Here is a 25,367-nt window from a genome sequence, read left to right on the forward strand (position 1 = left end):
GGCAACACTGAAATCCAGAGACAAAATTGGAACACAATACATTCTACGCCTGCTTTGACAGTCTGGTTAAGAGGGACACCGATGATGCAGTTGTCTGCCTGCTGCACCTCCTCCAGCAGCTGGATTCCCTAAGTGTCTTTGTTAGGATCCTCTTTGTGGACTTTTAACACCATCCAAAGGCATCTGATGATCCGAAAGCTACAGCATCTCAACACTAACACACCACTAACAACGGAGCGCCACAGGGTTTGGGTCTTAAGACCCTTCCTGTCCACACTTTACGCCGATGACTGCACCAGCGCCTCACCGATCACCGCTTTACTAAAATACTCCGATGACACAATCATTCTTGCACTTCTCACAGATAACCTCTCTGCTCCGGACTATCACAACACGGTTGAACACTTCACCCAGTGTTGCGAGGATAACCATCTTCACCCTTAATGTCAGCAAAGCAAAGCATCTCATCATCATCAACAACAATCAAACGGTTGAAATGATTGACAGTTTTAAATACCTCGGAGAGACACTGGACAATGGAGCTTTGACCAGCGCACTAAAGACATTAAAAAAAAGGAGCCATCAAAGACTATTAGCCAAAATAAAAATCTCCCCAAAGCCAAAAAATGACCTGTCACGTGCATTGTTTATAATCAACAATGTTTCAGAAATATGGACAGCGCTATTTGTGTGTAGAGGGTGTGTGTGTAGGCACTGCACTGTACTGAAACAGAGAGCGGAGGAGATCGATAGGCAAACAAGACAGAACATGGTTTCCTAGTTCGAGAGAGAGAGAGAGAGAGAGAGAGAGAGAGAGAGAACAAGAGATTCTTCTTGTCGCAAACAGCTGATTTTGAAAGAGAATCATTCATAAATTCAAGACATATCTGCCAATGCTCCTATGTGAGTGCTCTGATTACTAACTATATTCTTTGATTTTTTAAACAGTAGCCTTATGTTGTTGTTATTTATCTTTTCTGAGGCTATTGCATCGTTAAATCAATATATATTTTACTTGTAACTTTTAACACCCAGAGTCGCTAAAAAAAGTGTTATCCATCTCCTCAATACTCCTACATCTTTCATATAGGCCTACATTTATTTCAATCCCCCTCTGTGTGCCTTGAAATTATGCCCCCCCCTCCTGCATAATAACTATATATATACACATGTGCTGAGGACCACCATGAGAAAGCTCCAGAAAAAGCCAGTGGGTGGATCTTGAGTTAAAGATTATTTAGCAGGATGTACAATTTGTCCTCATGGGAAAAGTAACAATCAGCAGAGGTGTTTTATCAAGTTCAAAGTGACAGAAAATACACAGTTGGCATTTGTGTTTGGAAGCATTGAGAATAAAAACTGTTTAGAGTTATAAATTAACAGGACGAGGTTTTTCACGGCTGGACATTCGTTAACTTCATCTCACTTTAAAACAGTCCAGACTTACAGCCATATACTTACAAGAAACTCGTCTCGGATGAAGAACTTAGCTCTCGTCACTCTTGGGTCTTCACCAGGTTCAGGAGTTGCTAAAAGATCCACAGATTCACAGTTTAACATGCATAACACTGCATAAAAAGGAACTCCATTAGTACTTTGGACATTTCCGTGGGGCCACAAACCTTCATTTGGTATGGTGTAGCGAGCATATTCGGGGAAGTAGTCTTCAATTTTGGATTTTCCAGCTAATACTTTCTCAGCCAGCATGTCCTGCTTGTTCAGGAATAATATGACCGATATAGTGCGTAACCATCTGAAAAACAAGAAAAGAAATCAATTAAAGAAATAGTTTTACACATATATATATATACTGGGATTTTAATGTCTCTTATTTGAATTAACAACACCACAGAATATTTAGTTTTAAGTTAAACTTAAAATTAGACCACCTTTATCCTATTTGCTCAAAGAAAGTCAAGAGCTGGAACTACCGGTCCCATGAACATCAGTTCAGTTTCTATGACATGAGGCAGTGTTGATAATAAAAAAAGGTTTGTTTATTCAGGGAGGAGGTATGCTTTTCTTTTTGGAGGGTGTTTATATGTTGTCATTAGCAGATTTGAGATGCATGACAGCATGACATACATGCTGTCATGCTGTATGTCAGGAGTTCTCAACATTTTGTATCTTAAGGCCCACTTCTGACTGTTAAAAATGTCCGAGGTCCACCTTCCCAAATAAATGAGAGAAAAAAAACACATGCACAACACACAAAAAAAGGAGAAAAAATACACTGGGCTATAAATATGTGTTACGCCACAGTCAGCTGTAATGACCAAAATAAATATTCTGCCTACCCTCACCAATCGCTGCATGACATAATGAATCCTCCCACGTCAATGTTTTCGTTTCAAAACCTGATCAATTTCCTGTCACTGTTTAAGAACATTTAGATAGTAAAATATAAAAATAACTAGCTTTGTAAATTACCCCCCAGAATATTTCCTTATTTAAACTAAACCACTTCCAGTACCAGCACTGCCCGCTAGATTGCGCTCTGAGGCCCACGGCCGAGAATAGCTGCTGTAGTGGGTTGTAATTCATAAAGCACCATTTGAAATTTACTGAACTTCCATTCATGATTTAAGAAACAGGACAGCAGAAGCGAGACAAGAAAGGGTTAACTGAGCAGGGAAAGAACCCAAGAAGAGAATTTAACCACTAGGCTCAAACTTCATTCATGTTTCTGACTCACCTGTTGTTCCAAATACTGCGGAAGAGGTCCAGGGCTTCCCGTAGCCTGTTGGTGTTATTGTCTTCCCTTATTACCATGTTGTAGCTGCTGCTGGCCACCACGAAGATGATAGCAGTGACGTCTAGAAGGAGAGGAGAGGAGAGGAACTACTATCAGGACAGCTCTCTGACATCACATGTGTGGAGGAATAACCCAAACAACAAGAGGTGACGTGACGCCGAAGCTGGCCGGAAATATTTAGAGACAGACAAGATGTGACGGGAGGTGAATGCGTTTGTACATTGAGGCTATTTGAAGACGATCAAGAACAAAAAAGGGCTGAAAGTCTCACCGTTAAAGCACTGGATCCATTTTCTCCTTTCATCTCTCTGGCCTCCAACATCAAACATGCTATGGAGGAGACAAAATACTGGGTCAGACCCACAACAACACCCTCACTGTTGCCCTCTTTAATCAAAGAAACATATTTTATAGTGGGACATCAGGTACATATTGTGCTGCAGTTGGCTGCCCTGAGAGCGTTTAGGAGCCAGTTTTATTTTTAATGATTATTCATATAAAGAAACGTTTGTTAGATGATTACAAACGATTTGTCTGTCTTGAGCTAAATCTGCTCCTGATGTTAGGTCTGCTTTGCAAAATAAGATCGTAGCTTCTAATGGGACAGATCTGAAAACATGATTAATCAATTAATGAATAATAATATGACGAACAGCATTATTTGCACACACTCGGTACCCTGTGTGACCCTGGCTGGATATTTTGAAGTCATCAAAGCTGAATAATAAAAAAAAGGGCCTTTATATCAATCATTCAGGATGATATAATTTCATACAAAGGCCCGTTTCAGATGGTAGAATACGTCTGTTGTGTCTGCAACTGTGGAAATGGGTTATCTCATCTGCCATCATGAAAACAGTTATGAAACTTTAACTTTTACTGGTTTCTCTACTGCAAATAATGTTCAAAACTTCCAGCTGGCTCAGAAATCTCACCGGTCGACCACAGATATTTCATTTTACATTTTAGGTAATAAGATCAAGCTCAGCTTCCGGGCGCTGCGCAGTTTGGGGTTCAGCGTTTTGTTCATTATTGTTAAGGGGTATGAACTTATGACATTTCAGACTTAACACAAGACCAAGGCAAATATAGCAACGACACCCAAGAGGGCATTCTTAACTGTGATTAGTGGTAAAACAGTGATGCAAGAGGAGTCAAATGTTAAAAAAGCCTGCGTCATCTCAATAATGATCGGACGACAAATTATTTGCAGGAACTGCAAAAATGCCTGAAGAGCCTCCTGTTCAGGAATGTGACAGAATTTGGAGAAGCTGCTTCCTAGGAAAAAATGTGGACTGGATAGAAGCTTTGTTTTTTTCATGCACTGGTCAATTTTTAACAATTTCAGAAAATTTGTAATACTAAAGAAATTATCTTAATGCAAGTAATAAACTGGGGAAGTTTCATGCTGAAATCTATTAGTTAATTTTCCTCTACCCTGTTCCCCTGTAGTGTCTTGTAAAATGCTTGGAATTTTTAAATACATATCTTTGAAGGCCGTTTTTTTTAAATGTTTTTTTCTAGGCCAGAAATCTCCACTTCAGTGGCACTTAGATACACCAAACTTTCGAGTTTCATTCCTTTCTATATTCTCAAGGTTTTTACAGTGGGGTCTGTTCATATATTATGTATAGCTTGATCAATGGAACTTTACTATTGTTGATGGTATTTTCTGATGCTCGGAGTGACACAAAGGGATATTTAAAATTCCCTCTGCAAAAACCTTGGACTTTAATGGTCAACAAAATGAACAAGAATCTTGAACCGGGCTTCATCCAATGTTCAGATCGCAAAATAAAATAAAAAGTATCTGAGCAACACTTACTGAAAGTTCACTTTGTCTACTTGGAACCTCGTCTCGAAAATCCCTGAAGTTAACACTCGGCAGCGTAGCAGGTCCTGTAGAACATGCAAATAAAGACAAATACAATTCTGTCAAATTTACAACAAGCAAACATTTTTGAAGTGATTTCCAAACTGTAAACTGTGCAGATTGATGGACTGACCTGGTCCGTTGGTGTGTAGTCGTTCTGTCTTACAGAGTCAATTCTGTCGAGGAAACTGCGGAGAGAAACAGAAAAGACTTATGATTTTGCACTAAGGTCTATCAATTTATATATGCTGCGGAAACATGAAAGTTATTAAGATTCACATCCATAAAACAATCAAATATCCCTATAATTTCCCTCTAGGAAATGAATCACATTAGTCTCCATGAATACTGAGTCAAACATACATACAGGGAACCAGAGCTCATCTCACAAAGAAACCCAAGACCTTTCACCAATCACAACACAATCGCATCTATTCATTTCAACTTCTCTCTTTGACTGCAATTTCCAAATCTGATCACATGTCACAACTGTTATATCGGTCATTAAACCCTTCTCTTGTGCTGCGTACGCTCAAACTGTTGTTTAGATGTTCATGTGAGCTACACCGGATGCTGCAAAAGGCATCCGCCATGTCTGACTGCCTGTAGAGGCTCGGTAGGCCGGTGTTTATGCAGCCGGTTGCCACAAGAGGGCAGGGCTGTTCAGTCTGGGCTATTTTGGTCTGTCTCTAGCCAGAGTGATTACATAAGGCGGTTATTGTGGAGGTTAGACAGTTTGCTGTTGCCGTCTCTTCACTACTGAGAGAGAATGTGCAGCAGCAGCAGCAGCAGCAGCAGCAGCAGCAGCAGCAGCAGCAGCAGCAGCAGCAGCAGCAGCAGCAGCAGCAGCAGCTGGGCCTCTCTGCAGCACAGCAGGCTCAGGACACCGAGGCTGGGGACACACGGGCCCCTGGATGGTCTGGATCACACAACTAAAGGGATTCAAACAATGGTGATCTAAGAGCCACTATGTATCTGTTTTTTTTAATCTATTTCTGAATAACCTTTATTTAGCCAGGATAATCCCATTGAGATTTTGAATCCCTTTTAGAAAGGCGTCCAGGCCAAGATGGCAGCGTAAAAGTTTTCACCACATAAGTAAAAGATAAAAGCCTTAAGAACAAAACGGCACAGTTAAAAACTAAAATAACCGTAAGAAAATTCACATAAAGTGACGGCAGACTAATAACAAACCAGCAAATTGCATCAATCAAGATAATCCCTTATTCTGTTTAGAAAATCTTGCATACATAAGAAATTATTTAGTTCAAAATGTCTAGATCACACCAAGATGAAGGTCCAAAAACTTCAAAAGCGCTTTCACCAAAAAACTGTGCGGGTTCTAGGGATGACGTACAGCTACTGATATACTTAAAAAAAATGTATCCAGATTTATATGAAAGCTCTATTACTACACTGCTGTGGGAGAAGCACTGAACAGGTATTTAAGGTACGTTATGGTACCCAATGCCTCCCCTTCTGTTACCTGAACTGACTTACTACAGGAGCAACAGAAGGCCACATTGGAGCTCCAAATTACCCAGGGACCAAAGCAAAAATGCCCTTGACAGTACTGGAGGTACAAATATGTTTGCCAGTATGAAATGCAAATGTATCACTCTGAAAATAACCTTCATACCTTTAACCCTCTCTTGTGTTCTCTGTCTAGTATATCATTTGAGCTAAAAAGAGTTCTTGATTAATTGATTACTAGTCAAAATTTTTATCAAAGACTATTTTGACAATTGTTATATTGTTTTGTTCATTATTTATGCATTTTTAAAAACAAAATTACAAAGGTTTGTTGGTTACAGCTTCTCAAATGTGAGATTTTTTAATTGATTAGTCAAGAAAATAATCAACAGAATAACTGATAATGACAACCGATTAGGAGTAGTAAGGAGTAGTCCAGGCCACAGCCACAATTGTGCAACAATAATTAAAACTACTATGAAGAGAATGGTACAAATTAAGAAAAATATACAGTAGAGGAAATAAAGGTGCGTCAGGTATTTCTGGAGGAGAAGAGGTCCCGGGTTACAGCTGAAGTTGGTGACTGAATCCAGTATGTAGGACACAGATGTGGACCAAACAGCCCAGCTCATCACGCTTATTTTTTTCTCAAACCGTCTCTAGCTTCAGGATGTCACTGAAAAAGTCAACATGGCAACAAGAAACCTGATGCAAATAAGATCAGTAAGTCAGGTTTTATATTTGGTCTCAGCCGCAAATGGCCGTCAGTTCTTTTCTTAATTCAGACCCTAAAAGTAGCCCACCTCACACACACAGCAGAGAATGAATGCTCTATTAGGAACCATTAGGTAACAGAGACAACGCTCATATGCCCTGACAACGCTGTTTCTATCACACTGACTTTATTTCTGCCTCACACAGTCCACACAAAAGCAGAAGTAAGGCTATTTCTGAAGGAACTCTAGACTTTCTCACACAGGGTAGATGCATCTGCTGTTTCGCTATATATAACGCTAGCATTAAAACTTTATTTCCATGAGAAAATGTTACCAAATGATCTACTTCTTGTTTTAATTGTTTTGTTGATTTAGTTTTCACAATCCCACAAAAATGACAAATACAGGCTACATGTTACCACGGAGTAACTGTCATCTAAAAAATCCTCCTCATTTATTATTTTAGTGCACGTTACATTATGTACTTATTAACCAGATCAGGTATGTGTGCCAAGTCAGTCTCCCAAGGCTGACCAGAGGTCTAATCCTGTAAGGAAAACTCCCACAATTCTCCACACCTGTCTTTGACCTACAAATGGACCTTCGGACGCGTGTAACTTTCTTTCTATATGACCTTTAAACACCTAAACCTGCAGCATAAAGACACCCTGGTAACCATAAGGAGTAGTGCTGAACGATTTAGATGAAATATCTAGTTGGGATTTTTTTTGACTGATATTGCAAATGCGTTATGATTTGCGATCTTAGAGGGAATTATCTTTTTTAAGCTATTATCCTTATTTTTATTGAAAAATAGTATTATAATGATTATGGTGTGGAGAATATAACGTGTACGACAGGAAACTCAGATTGAATCATGTCAATCATTTTAAGAGGTCTGAAAGGGTAAAACTTCACAAAAACTATTTGTATGAGAAAGGAGTTTTTCTAATTTCTCACACGGGCAATTATTTCATTAAACACCCAGGTTAACAAGATTCTTACTGACTATAGAGGGCAGTAATAACTAAATACAGCTGGTACCCCCCCTCCCAGAAAGTCAGCAAGGGGTAGACAAAACATAAAGAAGCCTAGGAGGTGATGTAAATAATGCAGTTTACCAAAACATTCACAAAAAAGCCTGACAAATGTTTTTATGAGGTGGGACATTAATTCAAAATGTATGTTCGACCTTACCTGATAATGCTGCAATTCAAATTTTTGCTTTTTTTTTTTTTTTTTTTTATTGTTTTCTCGATTAATTGTTTAACCTATAAAATGTCCAAATATAGTGTCACACTCGGCAACATGCAGAGATGTACGTTGGCATCATTCTAAAACTACATTTAGCAAATCAGACAATTAATTATATTTACATTTCAATTTGTGCTTCCTTGGAAGGGGAACAAATCCAGCAAACCCATTAAAACTGCACCATATTTGAAAAAAAACACAATATAAAGTTGAGTATCACAAACACTCGTCTGCCCTGAGCAGACACTGACACTGATTCACACACAAAAACATCAACAAAACCTCCAAAAATCTCCCGCTTTTGCCCCATTACTGCAACAATGTGGGAGTATTTTTAGTCAGCCTTCCTTGCAGAAACCTAGCTAGGTTATAATTACTGAGCGCTTTGTGACTGCCATGTGACAGAAGTACTATTGGTAGAGCTCTGGAGAGCCAAATATAGAAAGACAGAAAGACAGAAAGAAAGAAAGAAAGAAAGAAAGAAAGAAAGAAAGAAAGAAAGAATAACCTGGGTCCTGGGTCCAAGAACAAAAAACACAGAAAGAGATTACTTTGATTACCGAGTGGTCGTCCAGATAATGCCTTATCAAAAGGTTTGGGTGCAGTTTTTCAGAGGCTACAGCTGTTCTGGTCGAATGCTACAAATAGACGAGCCGGATTTCAGGTCCACTGAAATCTGCGGTTTGGTTTCTTCAATTTCCTCCCAGAACTGTTCTCTGCTGGCATCAAGGATCGTTTTGTGATGTGGTCCTCTTGTCAAATGTGTGGATTTGAGGGATAACAGGTCACCAGTATTTCCACTTTCTTCTCAGTATGTGTACAATACATACATTATGGTTTATTATCTGTAATAAATTTGTCGCTTTGCTTTTTCCACTTCAATGTCTGTTCAGAACGATTTAACCATGTTAATCCAGCTGTAACTTCACATTTATTCAGATTTATCTTTTACTGGTCCATGCCAGTTTGTACTTAATTGGCATGTTGAATAAAAAAAAAAAGGAAAACTGCACTACTGTCTTGACTATTACAGTCCCTCTCTTTCTGTCTGCGCAGCTGGGTTGTCTCTGTATTTAGCCAAAACACACTGTACTCGTCCCGCAGGCCAGTCTGTGTTGCTATGTATAGGCTTTGTTGAGGACAGTATCACTTGACTTGGCCTGGTCTTTCTGTGTTGTTGGACTCATCTTTCCATAAGACACAGACATAGGCATGAATATACACACAACTCAGGGGCCTTCAATTTTCATTCAAACATTGAAAACAATCTGAATGCATCAAGATAACACGTCTAAAAAAAAAAAAAAAAAAAGAGCCCATTGTGGATAAAGAAAAGACAGTAAAAAGTTACAACAATGGTGAAATAAAGACTGGAAAAAGTCCTCTCCAACAGACCGGCAACCTTCACACCAACCAACAGCCTCCCAGCCTCATGTGCTCATTTGATAATTGGGTTGACTTTTTACAAATAGTGGACCATCTTTAATTAGCAGTGCAGAGGATCCGATCAATAGTTTCCATATTTTGAGCCGCTCAGGCCAGCGCTCAGGCTAGCATAATGGACTTTCACTTTAGTCTCCATTTGACTGGTGACAGTGCTTTAAAACTCACTGCTGGACATGGCAGCAGCCCCACCACACTCGTTTCTAGCTGGTAAAGCTTTATTTAAATGTTTTTGTTAATGCCCATACATATCTTTCTTAGTTGTATATTTACTGCAGCTCTTTTTTGTTTATTTTACAATGACCCAAAGAAAACATTCCATGACATTAATTTGGAGTAAATAGGAAAGCAACAGATGTATGAGCAGCTATTACAACCCCACCGTTGTAATCGCTGAATGAAAATACAAAAGAGCACCACCTTAAGTAAGTCAAAGTTCCCTGATGGGAAATTAACGCTCAACGGCATCACTGTACCGACCACACTGTTTGACAAACAAATTATCTCTGGGAAGTGCAAAAGCAGAACCACGACAGTAACAACAGTGACTGCTCGTTATTAAACAGGACACTAAATAAATAGATTTAAATAAACAGGATCCCCATTTCAATGATCAACTGATCTACAGCTTTAGCTAAAAGTTACTTTCATTATCGATTAATGGAGGATTCATTATTTTCTTCAACACTTGGTCTATAAAATCTCTCTGAAAAGGGGATTGTTTGTCTTGGGTTGTCAGAACAAACAGTCTAAAACACAAAGATATTTGATATAAAATCTTATATTACAGAGATAAGTAGAATCACCTCACATTGGAGCAGCTGTGTTCTTGTTTTAAACTACTGAATTACCAAAATAGTTGCTGATAAATTGTGTGTAAATCAATGAATCAATCACTAAAAATGTAAGCACTACTGTGATCTTTCCTAAAATTGTTTCGAACTGTAATCTAATATGAATATACTTGACAACGTTTCCTTCATGCTTCATCTGTCTTGTCTCACAAAACACACCCAGTAGCCTAACAAACCCGGCCGCACTACACTTCACACAACACAGGCTGTCAGAGGTACTGAGCTGCTACAGCGCACACACAGAGCCTCGTGCAGCGGCACAAAGTGAAGGTGGAGCTGTGCAGGATCCTGGTCACCTGGTGGAAAGATCTGAGCCCCGGGTTCAACTCATCCATCCAAACAGGAACACTGTGCAGTTTGGGAGATGGATCTGAAACTAGACAAATCCATCAACGGCTCAGTGGGTACTTCCTAAATATAGGAGCAAGAACGGAGACACTCCTGAAAGTCAAACCAAATCTTGTGTAAACAAAAGTGCCTGCTTTATCTCAAGGCCGCCAATTCGCCTTCCAGGGCCGCATCAAGTCATGGTTTTGAAAGGTGTTGTATAAAAAATGTGAAATACATTGTGATGCCCTTTTGTCTCTGCTCAATGTCTACGTGGACCATTACATTACCCCTGCTTAAAATAGACTCAGCCTGCAAAATTCTAGCTACAGTGGGAACACGGGGAATCTGTCGGGCCTGAACCGTGTCCCGTGTGGAGCTCCCAGCTACAGTTCTCACAGTGAAATTGACCGATGGGTTTCTCTAAATAATGTTGAGGCCCGACATCGATACACTATCTGTCAGCTACTGAATTAGTCTGTGCCAAAAATAGACAACAAAATAAAAATAGACTAATCAGCAATATCGAGTAGGTTTCAATTCTCTGGCCTGTAAACAACCACAGCCTCCATGTCAAATTAGTTGTTCCGCTTGGAAGTCAACCGGTGACCCGGTGAAAATGAGCTTTTCCTCTTTTCCCCTAATCAAAAGTCAATAACCATTAATATCAGACAGGGGAGTCTACCGTATCAGTGCAGATTGCATAAGCCTGAACCGAGCTGTTGGTTATTAGAAATTAACCAAATCTACACAGAAGGAATTAATTTCTCCATTAACAAAATGCTCAAATCTTATTTTAAGGTTTTAAACATGCAGATTCTGTGCCGGAACTCAAGTTGTCAAGGCCTGTGCTGTTTGTGTAGTTCTCAAACTGGCCTCCGGGTGGCATCCCTTCGCTCCCGCTGCTCACAGCCTCTCTTCCACACTGACCCTGCCTGCTTTTAGCAGCTGGGTTCCCATGGCAACCCCAGTCGGTCCATACCGCTCCTCTCTCTCGTTCTCTCTCTATCCCCCTGTCTCTTCCTAAGCCAGGCCGCACTTGTATCCTTCCATTCCCAGACTCTCCCATACATCAACACAAAGCAGAGCCGCGCTCTGTGCTAGCTTTCTACATGGTATGTGTGTCACTGTGTGTGCGTGTGTTTCTTTGGTGGGAGGGCACAGCAAATTTAGGTTTATGAAGACAGATTATTTTAGAGTGCCACCGTCTCAAGCACACAACCAAAAATAAATCACATTTTCAGGAAGGGGGAGGAATGTAATGTCTCGTCTTCTGTAGTATGTAAAGAGACACAAAGTCTGTCACAACACGGTTACATGACGCAGCGTCAGCGGTGATGAATTAGACGCACAGGGTTAAATGAGTTGAGAGCCGAACCGTGGGGATTGATGAGGATGTTACAAGTCACGGCGCAGTCAATAGGAGTCCCATGAGACGGGCCCTGATTACGGTAATGCCCACTGGGCTCTTTATGGTCAAGTGGTAACAGCAAACAGTGGTGATATTGTGACATATTTGTAACAACCTCCATAGTGAGAAAAGCAAGCTTCAGACAACCCACATGGGTAGTCTTGGTCAACAAATTTTAGCCCCATTGAATTAATTCAAATCCACTTGCATAAAACTCTCTGTACTTTCATGCCACTACTATACAACTCTAAAATGTGCTAAAGATAATGTCAAACACGGCAAAATCTTTCAATATAGTTGCGAGTGATGTTCAAAAACAAGTCATCTCCTTTCTGAATATAATGGGCTAGACTTGCAACACCAAAATTTTTCTAGATATACAGGTAGTGTGGGTTTCCAACTGTGCTTTCCACTGAATGCACAATTAGCAACTTTCAATTCACAACTGCTTGTTTTTTACCATGAGAGATGTATGTATATGAATACACAGGGTGACAATATATATGTATGTTCCGCAGGTTTAAATTGTATGGTCAACAACTGATAGTTTTCAGTAAAGTCAGTATATAAACAAATCAAAATAAATCAAAAAGCACACAGTTTCCTTTATTTTATTATTGATCAATCTGTCAATGTCTTACTTTTGTTGTCTATAAAATGTTTACGACATAGTGACAAATACTCTAGTCTTGTCTGGCCAACACTCCAAAACCCAAATCCATTTTGTCTACAATCACATGCAACAAAGAGAAACATCAAATCCTGACTATGGGACATTTTTGCTTGAGAAATAAATAAAATAAAAAATAAAACATTATTTCTTGGTTCCCCAAATAGTTGCAGATTCATTTTCTGTTCCATTTGTTTAAGATCGAGTTTCTGGGTCTTCATGCTCAAGCAGACATGTCAAGACAAATTAGCAAGTGACACAAAGGAACATGTAAGTACATTACACCTTTGTTTAACCTGTAGCAGCTGTAAAAACACAATAGGTGTGGACTGGAATTACATTTCTAAATAAATATTGTTCCAGAGTACAGTATCACTCTGAAGAACCACAACCGCAGGAGGAACCGGATGTTCCCCCTGACATAGCATATTGTTTTGTCAGGACAAGATGGGCTCCTTATCTATCTGGTCTGTGCAGAGAAGCTGCAGAATCTCAGGTTAAGAAGGCCCACAACAATAAATCATCCAACCGTACTGCCCCACCACGGCTTGAGCCAAATGTTTACTTAAGTTAGCCTCCAAGCTACCTCCCTCAGCCCGGCCTGATGACACAGCCGACGGCTAGAACCGTCTTGGCAAACAGAAAAAATATAAAAGGTTTCTATAAATAGCTCTGAGCCCTCCCCCTCCCCCTTTTGACCACATTCCTCAGGAGGTGAAAGTTGAAGCTTGTTTGACTAGCGGCCAAGGTGGAGGGAGACCTTCTGCCTGGGTGTGGCTGGACGCTGCTAGCTGCTAGCCTCGATGCTAACCAGGCCTGCAGGCTAAACAACCCGAGCTACAGCTTTAAGGCCGGGCCCGACAGGCGCTGAGGAGTCTGACAGCCCCCCCCCCCATGTGACACCAACCATGCTAATGTCAATGCTAAACACACGTGGTCATGTGGGGTTTTTTTTTTTTTTTTTTGATGGATTTGTGCTCTGCTTGTGATAGGCCGACTCGGCAGCAACAGGGAGGAGAGTGTGGAGCCCCTGTGTCATGATTAGACAGCAAAATGTCTCCTTGTGTGTCAAACCCTGCTTTGATCACCCCCCCCTCGGTCTCTAGCAGTGGCAGAAATGGTTGAGCTGTGTGTGTGTGTGTGTGTGTGTGTGTGTGTGTGTGTGTGTGTGTGTGTGAGAGAGAGAGAAGTAGGGGGAGACAGAGGAAGCTTATTCGTACACTGGCGATGATTTGTTTTATGTCGGGGCATTAGGAGGAGAAGGTATGGCCAGGCGGTGCGTAGTCGCTAACACACGCACAGAACCAACACAGAGGCGTTGTGTGTGTGTCTCACCTTCTGCTGCTGACCTTCCCTTTGTTTACAGCGCATTGCCGGGATACTCCCTTTGATTCGGCTGCGCACACGTGACCCTCCGCCAGTTTCTGCTCTGCAGTGCTGCTGCTAAAAATAGCCTCAGCTTGCCCTGGCTCCACAGCTAGTTTACATAAGCTCTAAGGGGGGTGGGTGGAAGGGGAGGGGGAGAAAAGGGAGCGACAGAGAGGGGGAGAGAGAGAGAGGAGGGGGAGCCTCAGTGAAGCCTCAGAGAGAGAGAGAGAGAGAGGAGGAAGAGAAGGGGGGTCTATGGACGACCATTCCACAATCTCTGAGCAGGGAACCTGCAGCGCCACTGCTGTCCTCCAGCAGTCTGTGCCTTTACACTCCTGGTCAACAGCAGGGTGTGTGTGTGTGTGTGTGTGTGTGTGTGTGTGTGTGTGTGTGTGTGTGTGTGTGAGAGAGGTATGTGTTTTTGTGTGTGTGTGTGTGTGTGTGTGTGTGTGTGTGTGTGTGTGTGTGTGTGTGTGTACTGTGTGTGTGTGTGTAGTCGGCACACAGTAACAGACCCGCAGATATCCGCCATTCACCAGCCTCGCGCTGTGTCTCTGTCTGTCCTTTAAAATGGACGCACATTTTAACCCAAAAATAAAATTCTATTTATAGATACAATTCCCCTTCTTTAAGTGGAACATAAATTCCCATTTCTCTCTGCAGCGCGGTTCAGATTAAACATTCAGAGAGACAAAACTAACAATTAACAAGAAGCTACAAAATAATCTAAACATGACACAATTTTGCTAATTTGATATGTAAAGTGAGATGAGAGTTACTTAACAGGGGGGAAAAAAGGCAATTGTGAGTGAGTTTTTTTTGTACATTTTGATATTGATTTAGATTTTAAATATACTATTCAGAACGTGTATTGTTTTTCCAATGGAGCAGTTCCTGCTTTTCCAATGTGATCCAACTAATTTCTAAACTAAATACAGGCTGTCAGAGCCTCTGGTCTCTAGAAACAAAATAAAAACACACTGGCAGTGCAGCTAATCTTGTGACATGTAGCATGCTATGCTGGGCAGCTTTAGGCTCTCTCTTAACTATTTCCAAATGCCCAGACAGGCTGAAAGCTTTTCTAAAAAAACGACATCTACAACTTCAAACGACGTCCTCGGTTCTTTAAAAAAAAAAAAAAACTCACCTTACGGACAGAAAGAGCCATTAACAATTACAGTTTAACACTAAATCTCGGGCCCTACTGATGACCGTGAAGATGTTAAAGGTTGGATTTACACACGCATTTAGGAGAAAGCGTCATATAGGGAACAACATGTGTTCTGCAACATCCTCTCTGCTGTTACTTTCTGGCCTCAAGAGAGGACTGAATAGATAGACTGAGAGAGCAAGAAGGAAAGTGTGTGGAGGGAGAGAGGGAGAGAGGGAGGGAGGGAGTCGGTCCCACAGGGGGCTCTAACAACCTTAAGGACAGTGGTTTGTGTAGATGGAGTCCCACTGAGCTTCCAGTAGATTGGATTCTACAGTTCAGCTCAAAACCACTCCTTCCTTTTTCCTCAGAAATCATGCACACAAACACACTCACAGATATATTCAAACACACACACTTCCATAGTGCCCTCTTTGATTATCCCTCAGTCAGCTGACAGCAGTGTCATCTGATTTTAGCAAGCGACACAAAGGTTTTTGTTATTCTGGATTAAGCCATTTTATAATTCTTTTTATGAACAGTTTTGTATAAATTGCTGTAGTTATAATAATGTGCTGTCGTAAACTTAAAAAACAACAACATAATTTACAAGAAAAAGATTAAGTGAACTAAACTGAACTAAAACAATTTAAGCTATTTTCAGGAGTTTGTGTTACACGACTTTAACCTACTTTGATATAAAAAAAAAAATGTATATAAACATTAATAGTTAATCTGGTAAAATGCATTCAAAGCATTTTTCTGTGATGAAATAAGGATACATTTTACTGGCTTATTTTGCATTTTGATTTTGATCTTTGTAGCTTTGTTTGACTTTTCGGAGCAAGTTGGCTGAGCTGCGACATCATCCATAATTTTTTGTTTTAGTACTAAAATTGTTGATATTTAATACAAAATCAAAAATTTAAATTAAATTGTTTTTGTTCTTTCTTTGAGCATCTGATGAGCTCATACCTCTCGATGTCTTCCTCTCCTCCATACCCTGCCATTGCTGAATTTCTGTTTAGTTTTAGTTGTATTAAGTCTTCTGATTGTCCCAACAGACTGTGATCGTCTTACAGACTCTCAAACCTCATCCTTTATAGACGCAAAAATTCAAACTGTGACTTCAGATTTCATTCTCAAACCTTGCAAGCCTTAAAACAACACAGTGCATGAAGTTTAACAAACATCAAATGTGTTAAAAATAACCTGATAACCAATCTGGAACAAGTAATTACATTAAAATATAAAACACACAGTTCGGACATGTTAGAAGAGCCCAAACCCGGCCACAACCAGCCTCATCTGTTGGTATTACACTGTGTAACATCAAAGCAGCTAAAACATTAAGAAACGAAGCAACTTATTGGTGACAAGAGAAGGCAGCAGTGACATGCAGCCTGTGTATAAATATCTCTCTCTCGGGCTTTTCCGTGAACAGAAGAGGCTCCTTATTGAGGAGATCCACTGTTTGCGAAGCGTAGCCCCTCTGTTTCTGTAGGCCCTTCAGGGGCCGGAGCTGGCTGACAATGGCGGCCATTCTTAGCGCTTTACTGCCCCAGATGACTGTGTCAGTGGCCCCCCGGCTGGTGACAGAGTCCCGTGACCAGCACTACACCCCAGCCCCAGCCCCAGCCCCAACACCAACGCCAGCCAAGAACCAGACCCAGCCTCGGATGTGTCTATACACAGTCCCATCTCCTGGACCGCTGTAGATCTGTCCCGTCCCAGTCATACTTCTCCATACTGGACCAACTAGACCACATAACATCCTGACTTATGATGATCCTTGTATAGCATGCATGAGTTCTGTTCTTTGTAGGTTGAAATGTTTACAATTCCTATTTACAATTTTTTTCAACTTTAAGAGCAGCAGGTGAAGGATTTTGAAGGTTATGGAAATATAAGCTCAATGTATTTAATAAATACATTGTGTAACACCATTATTTGTCAGATAATGGACCTTCTTTATTACAGAGCTGCAACAATGAGTTGATTAATCGATTAGTGAAGAAAAGTAACTGGCAACTGTTTTTGATAATGAATTAAATTGTTTCAGTCCTCTTTTGAGCATTAACTCCAAACACTGGTTCTGAACTCAAATCCAGCTCCTCCATTGTGAAGAGATGCTGATATTCTCTGTTTTTCACTGTAAAATAATACCTTTAGGTTTTGTCCGGGTCAATAGATAGAAAGATATTTAAAGATGTGGCTTTGAAAAACATCAATCGGATCAAATGAGATCAATCCGGTAATTGAGAAAACAATCAACAGATTAAAAAATGATAATTGGAATTAGATGCAGCTCTACTGTTTTTTACTAAATATTTTTAGCTTAATTTGATCTTTCCCCTTTCTATTTATTCCTTGATAGGATCAATGGCTGAAGCAAGAACAATCTGATATTTGTCTCAGTACGAAGGGTGAGTCAGGGCCAAGTTTCTTTTCCTGTTTGTTTTGAATTCATGTGTACATTTACTGGTGTGTTTGGTTTGGATTGCCATTAACTCAAGATGGGATCGTGGGGATTAATAACTGCAGAGGGATCATAATTTGGATTTACAAAACTATGAGTTTTATAGTAGGTAAGGCAAATAAGACTGCAACCAGTTATTATTTCTATAAATCAGTTAATCTGCCTTATTTATATGATTAATTGATGAATCCTCTTGTCTACCAGCAAATAGTAAATACTAAAGCCCAGGGTGATATCTTCAAATTGTTAGTTTTGTCTCATCTCATAACATATGACTTGAAAAGGATCAAATCCTCACAATTAGCTGTAACTACAATGAAAGGCATTAAAAAAAAAAGAAGTGATAGAGATAAGTTGCAGAGGTAAGTAGTTGCGGATTTCTTTTTGTTGATCAACTAATCAATTATTTTATTAATTATTTCATCTCTACTGTTATTAGGCTATATAGCAGCGTATCCCTGTAGATTAATAGCTATTCCATTCATTCAGGAGGACTCATTAAACTTTTTCTTATCTGCATCACAGATTTCATACAGCAAAACACTGAGAGCACACGAGTAAACTACAATGACCACAATGCATTGTACCTAAGACAAAAAGCATGGTTCTCTCTTATAGCCAGTGGTCTTTTGATTAAAAATGATCAAAGGAAGGAAGGTTGGCCACTCAAAACATTTTGGAGGTACATCATTTTAAATCACCAAAAAAATGAATTAAAAATCCTGTTAGCAGCATCTAAAGCCATCACGCTGCTGTACCCAACCCAGCATCAGTGCCATCTCTGTCCCAGGCCTCATTCTCACTGCAGGAATAAATCCCTGCTGTATCGCTCAGCTGTTTCATAGCCTCATTTCGTCAGTTACACTCACAGACTCCAACTCCATCCAGGGTAGCTCTCCTCTGGCCCGGTACCTGAGCCTGAGGAGAGCTACCAAGCCACGGAGCACACAAACACAGGGAGATCTCCACAACCGCCCTGACAGCTTCTAACACTGGATAACAAACAGCCACTACAGTAATAATTACCTTTGTGTATCAGTTATGTCATGAATTGTGTCATATTTGCTTGGGCATTGCAACAAACACTCGCCACAGGAAGAAAAAAAAAAGCAGGAGGCCTGGGAGTTCAGATTTGCGTGTGAAAAAGTGTTTGATTTTGCTGTTGACACATCCAAAGCATTGCAATGGAACCAGCCGTCCGCAGCCGAAAATAGCTCATAATCAATCAACTGGCAGACACATATCTGTGCTCTTAAAACGTATAAATGTGCAATGCAGAGGGCGGATCAATGGGTGACAGGATTCCACAAGCATCGATATGGACGCGCTCTTTGGCATAACAAGCGCTCGCCATCGGCCCATACTTATTTCCTGTGCCTCTGTCCAATGGGCCGGCCATAGTTAGGCCCGCTGGAAAATATCTGCCAGTGTAGCAAGGTCTGTGAAGGACAACACGGCGGAAATTTGCAGAGGTAAATAATCTACCCTCACAAAATCTAAACACCACATTTAGCTATATCTAACTACATTTTTCTTCTGATATGATCTTGTTTGGTGTTTTCTTTAATTTTATTTACAACAAAACATCTACTGTGTTCGACTGTTAACATGAAAGTTTGCTGCCTGCAAATCTGTTCCTCCAACAAACAGCCACATGTTGGCCAACTTCCTCTTTAATATTGACTGATCGAAAGCACTCTTATCACAGTTTTGATCCAAGACATAACTACAACACAAGACTGTGGAAGTTATTAAGAATTTGGACAAGAGAGCAGGTGTAGAGAACAAAAGTAGAAGACAAAATGAAAGCTTCCTGGAATGACTATGTAAGGTTTTCAGAGCGGGTTGGGTCGGTGCTAAGCTCAAAAGTTGCTAACACCGAGAAGAAGGGACAAGCAGATAGACCCTTATAGTTTTGAACTTAAGAGGAATAGCCAACAAAAACACAACAGGCATTCTCCAAACAATACAAAGTTTGTTTAAGTACAGCCCGAGTCCAAAGTTGTGACCTCTGCTCCCTTCCTTTCAACCCAGTTGGCTGCTGAAGCCGTCTGCCGGTGTTTCACTACTTCCAGAGGTAGTCGCTGAAAACGGTTAATGTAGTTCAGTGGTCATAACAACAATAGGTGTGTGTGTGTATTTGTGTGTGAGGGCCTTTACACACAGACACGTCTGCTGCCATGTAGCATAGAGTATCTATGAATGCCCTCCGTCCACATAGTTCATGCAGAGGTTAAAACTGAGAGAGGAAGTAAGTGAGAGGCCACGCAGTCTGACAAATTCCAGACATCAATCAAACCCACTGACAATAGAGGCATATTGTAATGTTACTACGGACTGCAAAGTGAGATTTCTCCAAATGTGAACACTGCTTTTTCATTCTCCAAAAAGCATTGTAGGAATTGAGACCGATTCAATACATTTCAAGGTGAATTTTTAGTAAATTCACTGCACTAAAATCACACATACGCTCTCCTTTAGACAAGGAAAAGCACTTGAGAACCAAAACACAACAACTGTCACTCAACTGAACTGCCATTCAAGTAGGACAAACTCAAAACTACTGACATATAAAGTCAGAGCCACCATGTTAGGAATGCAAGATTATTAACCCCATCAAAACTGAAAACTCAACTTTGTTCTATTGTTCACTAAACGACATGAAGCTGTTACTTATTATGTTTTATCTCCTTTACACACCAGTAAAATAAATTTGTTAGCTTGATGATGATTTATTGGCCAAACACACAACTGCTCACCAGCTCTTAACCAATCAGGAGCAGCAACGCAACAGCCAGAGAGGCGGTGATAGGAGGACAGCAAGAAGGGCAGGAGAGAGAAGTAATCAAAGAATGAATGATATTGAAGAAAAGAAGGTTGGGAACAGGGCTGACAATTTGGACTCAAAATAAACAATTAAGCATCAGAGTAAAGGTATTATAACTTAGCTAGAAAGCTATAAATAGCTTCCATGCGAAAATAAAAAATGCTGTCTACTTGCAACATACGAACAGAAAGCATAGCCACCAAGTTCAAAACGAATAAATGCACTTCAACACAAAAAAGGGACATTTAAACCACTATTTAAATACTGTATGCTTTTCACTGTCTTCATTCCACTCTGTTAATGTTTACTCATGTCACAGGACAGCTGTATTTTCTGTGCTTCAGCTAGTTGCAAGCGTCAGTGGTTTCAGTTATTACAATATGGAATATTCTTTCTGATCTCAACATTCAGAAGACCACTGCATTTACAGAGCTGTAAGGACATTAAGAAAGACGATTTTAAAATGTTGATGATACCACAGTATAATGTGGTATTGTTACTGGAATAGGGACTAAAATAAACACAAGATGCTTTTTTACGTATTGTGCAGTCGTACTGCACACAGACTGACTCAGAGCAGCAAAGACAAACACAGGCCTTGGACTGTAACAGCTCCACCTTACAGATTCATGTGACTCCTCCAACCATCACCTGACTATCTCTCTCCTTTCTATGGAAGCTGCTTTCAGGCAGGGCAACCAGGGGAAGACTTGACCCGAAGTCAAATTTATGTTCAAGAAATGGAAGATATTCAGGAAGAGAGCACAGAGACTGTTTGTCTACGTGCGACGCCGTCTTTAAAAACATCTCAGCACTACAGCCATGTAACACGGGGCTCAGAGATCGCTGACAACAAGACAATAAATAGCGTCACTGATAAAACAGGCCTTTTGTCAGAACCCTGAGAGATAAAGGGAGCCAACACTTGGGAGAGGAGGGGGCAACTTCCAGCAGGCCGCACTCCTGTGTCGGTACCATGTACACGTCCTCATATTTACATGTAAATCCAGAGGCGAGTCAGAGAGGAAGTAGAAGGAGAGCACTGTAATCAGCTAGCCGCTTTGCATGTCCAAACTTCCTTTTACATGCAAGTCCGCTGTGTACGACCGGCACCCTATGGTGGCCCAAGGTGAAGTAGGAGCCTTCCATAAAATCTGGGGCACCGTGCAAAGAGGCATCAGTTTCTGCGCCTTGCCTCACTGCAGTTATCAGTATTTCCTAACTACAGTATCTGGAGTACAATTGTATTAGGAAAAACGCTATAGAGATTGTAGCCAAAATCAAATCATGACCCACATAGCTTTTGTCCAGCCTTAGCGACAATGAATTTTAGTCTTCTATGTGTTTACAGACACATGTTGCATCAATACAATTCTGGTGAATAAGGCATTTTAATACAGGCCAGACCAGGCTTTGCATATTGCCATGGTGAGAAGTCATACACACTGACATGAGGAGACAAATGTACAATTTTCCAAAGGATGAATAAAACTGCTGCTTGCCTTGCCACGCCCAGAGTAAACATATCTCAGCCATTTTCATATATGACATGGCACCAGCACACACACACCGCAGAGCGTTCACATCAAACATGACACAAAGAAGACGTACAGAGCAGGGATGTGACTAAAGTTTACCGGCTATTCATAAGCTCACTTATCTTGATCACCCTACACTATAACTGCACAAATAACGTATTACATAACGTATGTAGTCATGAACAATCTTTTGTAAGCCTGCAAGTATCCAAAGATCACACCACAAAATGTCTTTAAATGTTTGGACTCACTATTGTGCACAGTCGATGAGCTGGTACTCATTGGACCTCTCATAGCATGCCTTCACTCCTTCGTCGTCCCACAGCTTCTTCGCGTGATCAAAGAACTCCTGAAGAAGAAAAAAAAAAAAGAAAATTTAAGAAACAGACAAGAGACAATAATATATATTAGAAAACAAAAAGACTTGAAAGAGTACAATGTCATCATAGAAAGGTCAAGGGCTTTGAATTCATTCACATTGACAGTTTTGAGGCACACTAATCAGGGTAAACCCACCTAAAGCTACTTTACGAATGGACTATTAATTATAAAGAAAGATTCATTCATAACATTAAAGAAAGTTTACTTAATTTTGACCTACACATAAAGGCCAAACTATGTCAACTTTGCAGATTTTTTGCATTCGTTCATTAGAAGATGAAGGTTAGTATTAATAGGCAAGTAAACCATGAGTTCAGAAGCTGCAGACATTTGGTAAATCTGAACTTGTACTTTGAAAATGTAACTTAAACTGGATAGCTAAAATAAACAAAACACACCGAATATGAAATTACCCATTTTCTATATATCCAAAGAGAACTAGGTCATACAGTTTGTCATCCACACCATGTACCACACTTAAAGTAACACACAATGAATACATATGTACAAACATCTGCCCACAACAACCACTGTCCTCTACTGTTGGTCACCGTGCGGTTTAGTAAAAGCACTGGGTTCCAACGACTGCCATTCATCAGTAGGGGCAAAGACAATAGTAGACTATCTTATCCAACAAGTATTTGTACCATGTTTTACAGGCAGAGCTCTTTTTATGGGAAACATTCTTATTTGTTTTCAATAGAATTGTAATGTCCCTACAAAATAAATGGAGCTGGAGTAAGGATGTGATTAGCCTAGCTTAGCATACAGACTTGAAGCCAGAGGAAACAGCTAGCCTGACTACCAACAGAGCCGGGCACAGTGACTGTGCACAACTTCCCAGAGTCTTGATGTCAAAATAAGGTTGCCAGGTTTGGTACTGGACCATCGAGCGTGTAAAAGGGAATTATAGGAAAACCTGCTCTCACAAACCCAATCTAGCAACCTGCTCTACAGCCAGAGATGCTGCACAAGCATGCTGGTGGATATACAAACCACATTTAAAAAATGTTTTTGTTGTTTTGTGTTCTGATTAAAAAAACAAGATACAAGCTCCAGCTACGTACGTAATGCACAGACATTCATTGATATACATAAAGAATGTTCCATCCAACTCTCTTAAAGAAAGAAAACAAGCCTATTTTCCATAAGGGTTAAGTGTTCCTTTAACATCTTTTTAATAGTATAAGTAGGATTATTTGTTCTGAAATCTACTCAAGAAAAAAACAGCACTTGCAAAAAACAAAAGTATCTCAGTTACAAATGGACACATGCATGCCCTTCAAAGTGCTGGGCATTATTTCTTCATTTGAAAGGCTTCTCACATATTGTCTTTTTAAGGAAAAGAGAGTCACATCAAACGTAAAGTAATATCCTTCGCATTATGCCATAACAGCACGAGTGTAGGCAACTCTAGAAAAAAGTATTTGAACTTGAAAGCATAAAATACTGATTTTATCTTTCCCAAAAATTACAAATAAGTTATTTGTAGTAGCAGAGGGCGCTGACTTGAGATCTCATTCACATCCTTGATACAGAACTGAATTTAAGCTCACAACTTGCTCACAAGCTCTCTTCTCTGAACTGTAACTTAAAGCAATAAAGGTGGTACTCTTGGAGGCCATAACTTAGATATATTACATCTCCCAACATATAGGAAACATAGGAATGATCCTGTGAATGACTATACATGTCTCAGTCAGAACTTTATGAAGGGAGCTCATCTTATCAATGACTTTGAGACATTTCCCAGGACTATCTGTATGCCCTTAACAAAAGACGATTGGGCTAATATCCCTCGTCGCCTCCTGTGCACATGTCTTTCAGATGGGCTCCTCCTCTAGCCAGGAACCACCACATGACTCTCTGCACTCAGCACTGGCTCTGCGCTCTGACCGGGGAGAGGGTGAAAGTAGCCCCGAACCAGAGGGAGCGAGGGAGAAGGAGCCTGATAAATGATCACATGCTCCGGGAGATCTCCTCTCGGCAGATCCGGTGATTAAGTTCAACATGGAGGATCCACTGAAGTCTCACACAGAGAGAGAGAGAGAGAGAGAGAGACGTTAATATTGATTTATGTTTTTTGTTACAGATGAATATAGGCTCACACTTCAGGTCCGGATGTTGTCATGTTAGGTGTGTTTACGTAAATGTTACCAAAGTATTGTACGTCATTTTTTATTTTACCACCATGGATAAGTTTTGCATTTACCTGCTAAACCAAAGAGTATTAAAAAAGAAAATGAGGCCACATTTGCTCTCTAGCCCTTATTTGTTTTACCCTTCTGTTACAGTCAAACTATAACGCCCACCTCAATAAGATTCAACAGCCCTGATAACATTCTTCTGCTATTGGTTCTGCAGGTCTCAACAAATATATATATTTTTTTTTTACATCAGCGGACATCGAGGAACTTAAAAACCCAAAGAAGGGCCCGACAAAGCTAGCAAGCGTTGGGACTGGATGGAGGGAGGACGAGGGGTAGAGGGTGGAAGGGGCAGAGAGGGTGGGGGGGGAGAGCAGAGTATGGTCCTCAGGGCTCTTTTCCACAGAGGCGTGTGACACTGGGCCTTTGAATAAATGCAGTGTGTGCTGCAGTGCCCTACAGAAGAACTGATAACACAGAAAGAGACCAGGAGGGAATTTGCTTCAACACAAGCTTTTTTAACTCTTCCCAGTCCACCTCCGCTCCGCTCCCCCCCCCTCCTCCCCCTCCATCACCAGACATGAGATACTGATTCTGTGGTGGCTCTGCTCGGACCAATTCTCAGTTCAGCCTTAGTTTCAATGTTAATCAAGTTACGCGTGTGATGTAATATTTCTCTTGAATCATATAGGTCAGTCTGA

General features: G+C 40.5%; 1 protein-coding gene across 4 annotated transcripts in view; it reads right to left on the minus strand.

The window, feature by feature from the left end:
• The window catches only part of LOC129089387 (guanine nucleotide-binding protein G(olf) subunit alpha), a 45,647-nt gene that overhangs the window by 1,809 nt on the left and 18,471 nt on the right, over nucleotides 1-25,367 (minus strand). For 2 of the 4 annotated variants that reach the window (XM_054596807.1, XM_054596809.1), the window contains exons 5-11: nucleotides 22,390-22,487; nucleotides 4,762-4,816; nucleotides 4,581-4,654; nucleotides 3,027-3,085; nucleotides 2,696-2,816; nucleotides 1,623-1,753; nucleotides 1,462-1,529 (exon numbers count right to left, since the gene is read on the minus strand). In XM_054596807.1, the coding sequence (XP_054452782.1) occupies nucleotides 1,462-1,529; nucleotides 1,623-1,753; nucleotides 2,696-2,816; nucleotides 3,027-3,085; nucleotides 4,581-4,654; nucleotides 4,762-4,816; nucleotides 22,390-22,487 (606 nt within the window). Of the gene's footprint in view, nucleotides 1-1,461; nucleotides 1,754-2,695; nucleotides 2,817-3,026; nucleotides 3,086-4,580; nucleotides 4,655-4,761; nucleotides 4,817-14,111; nucleotides 14,241-22,389; nucleotides 22,488-25,367 lie in introns of those variants that run through there. The other 2 variants (XM_054596810.1, XM_054596808.1) reach the window with 2 other exon arrangements.

Source organism: Anoplopoma fimbria, chromosome 3 (assembly GCF_027596085.1).
Source record: "Anoplopoma fimbria isolate UVic2021 breed Golden Eagle Sablefish chromosome 3, Afim_UVic_2022, whole genome shotgun sequence".
In the NCBI taxonomy this organism is placed as follows: domain Eukaryota; kingdom Metazoa; phylum Chordata; class Actinopteri; order Perciformes; family Anoplopomatidae; genus Anoplopoma; species Anoplopoma fimbria.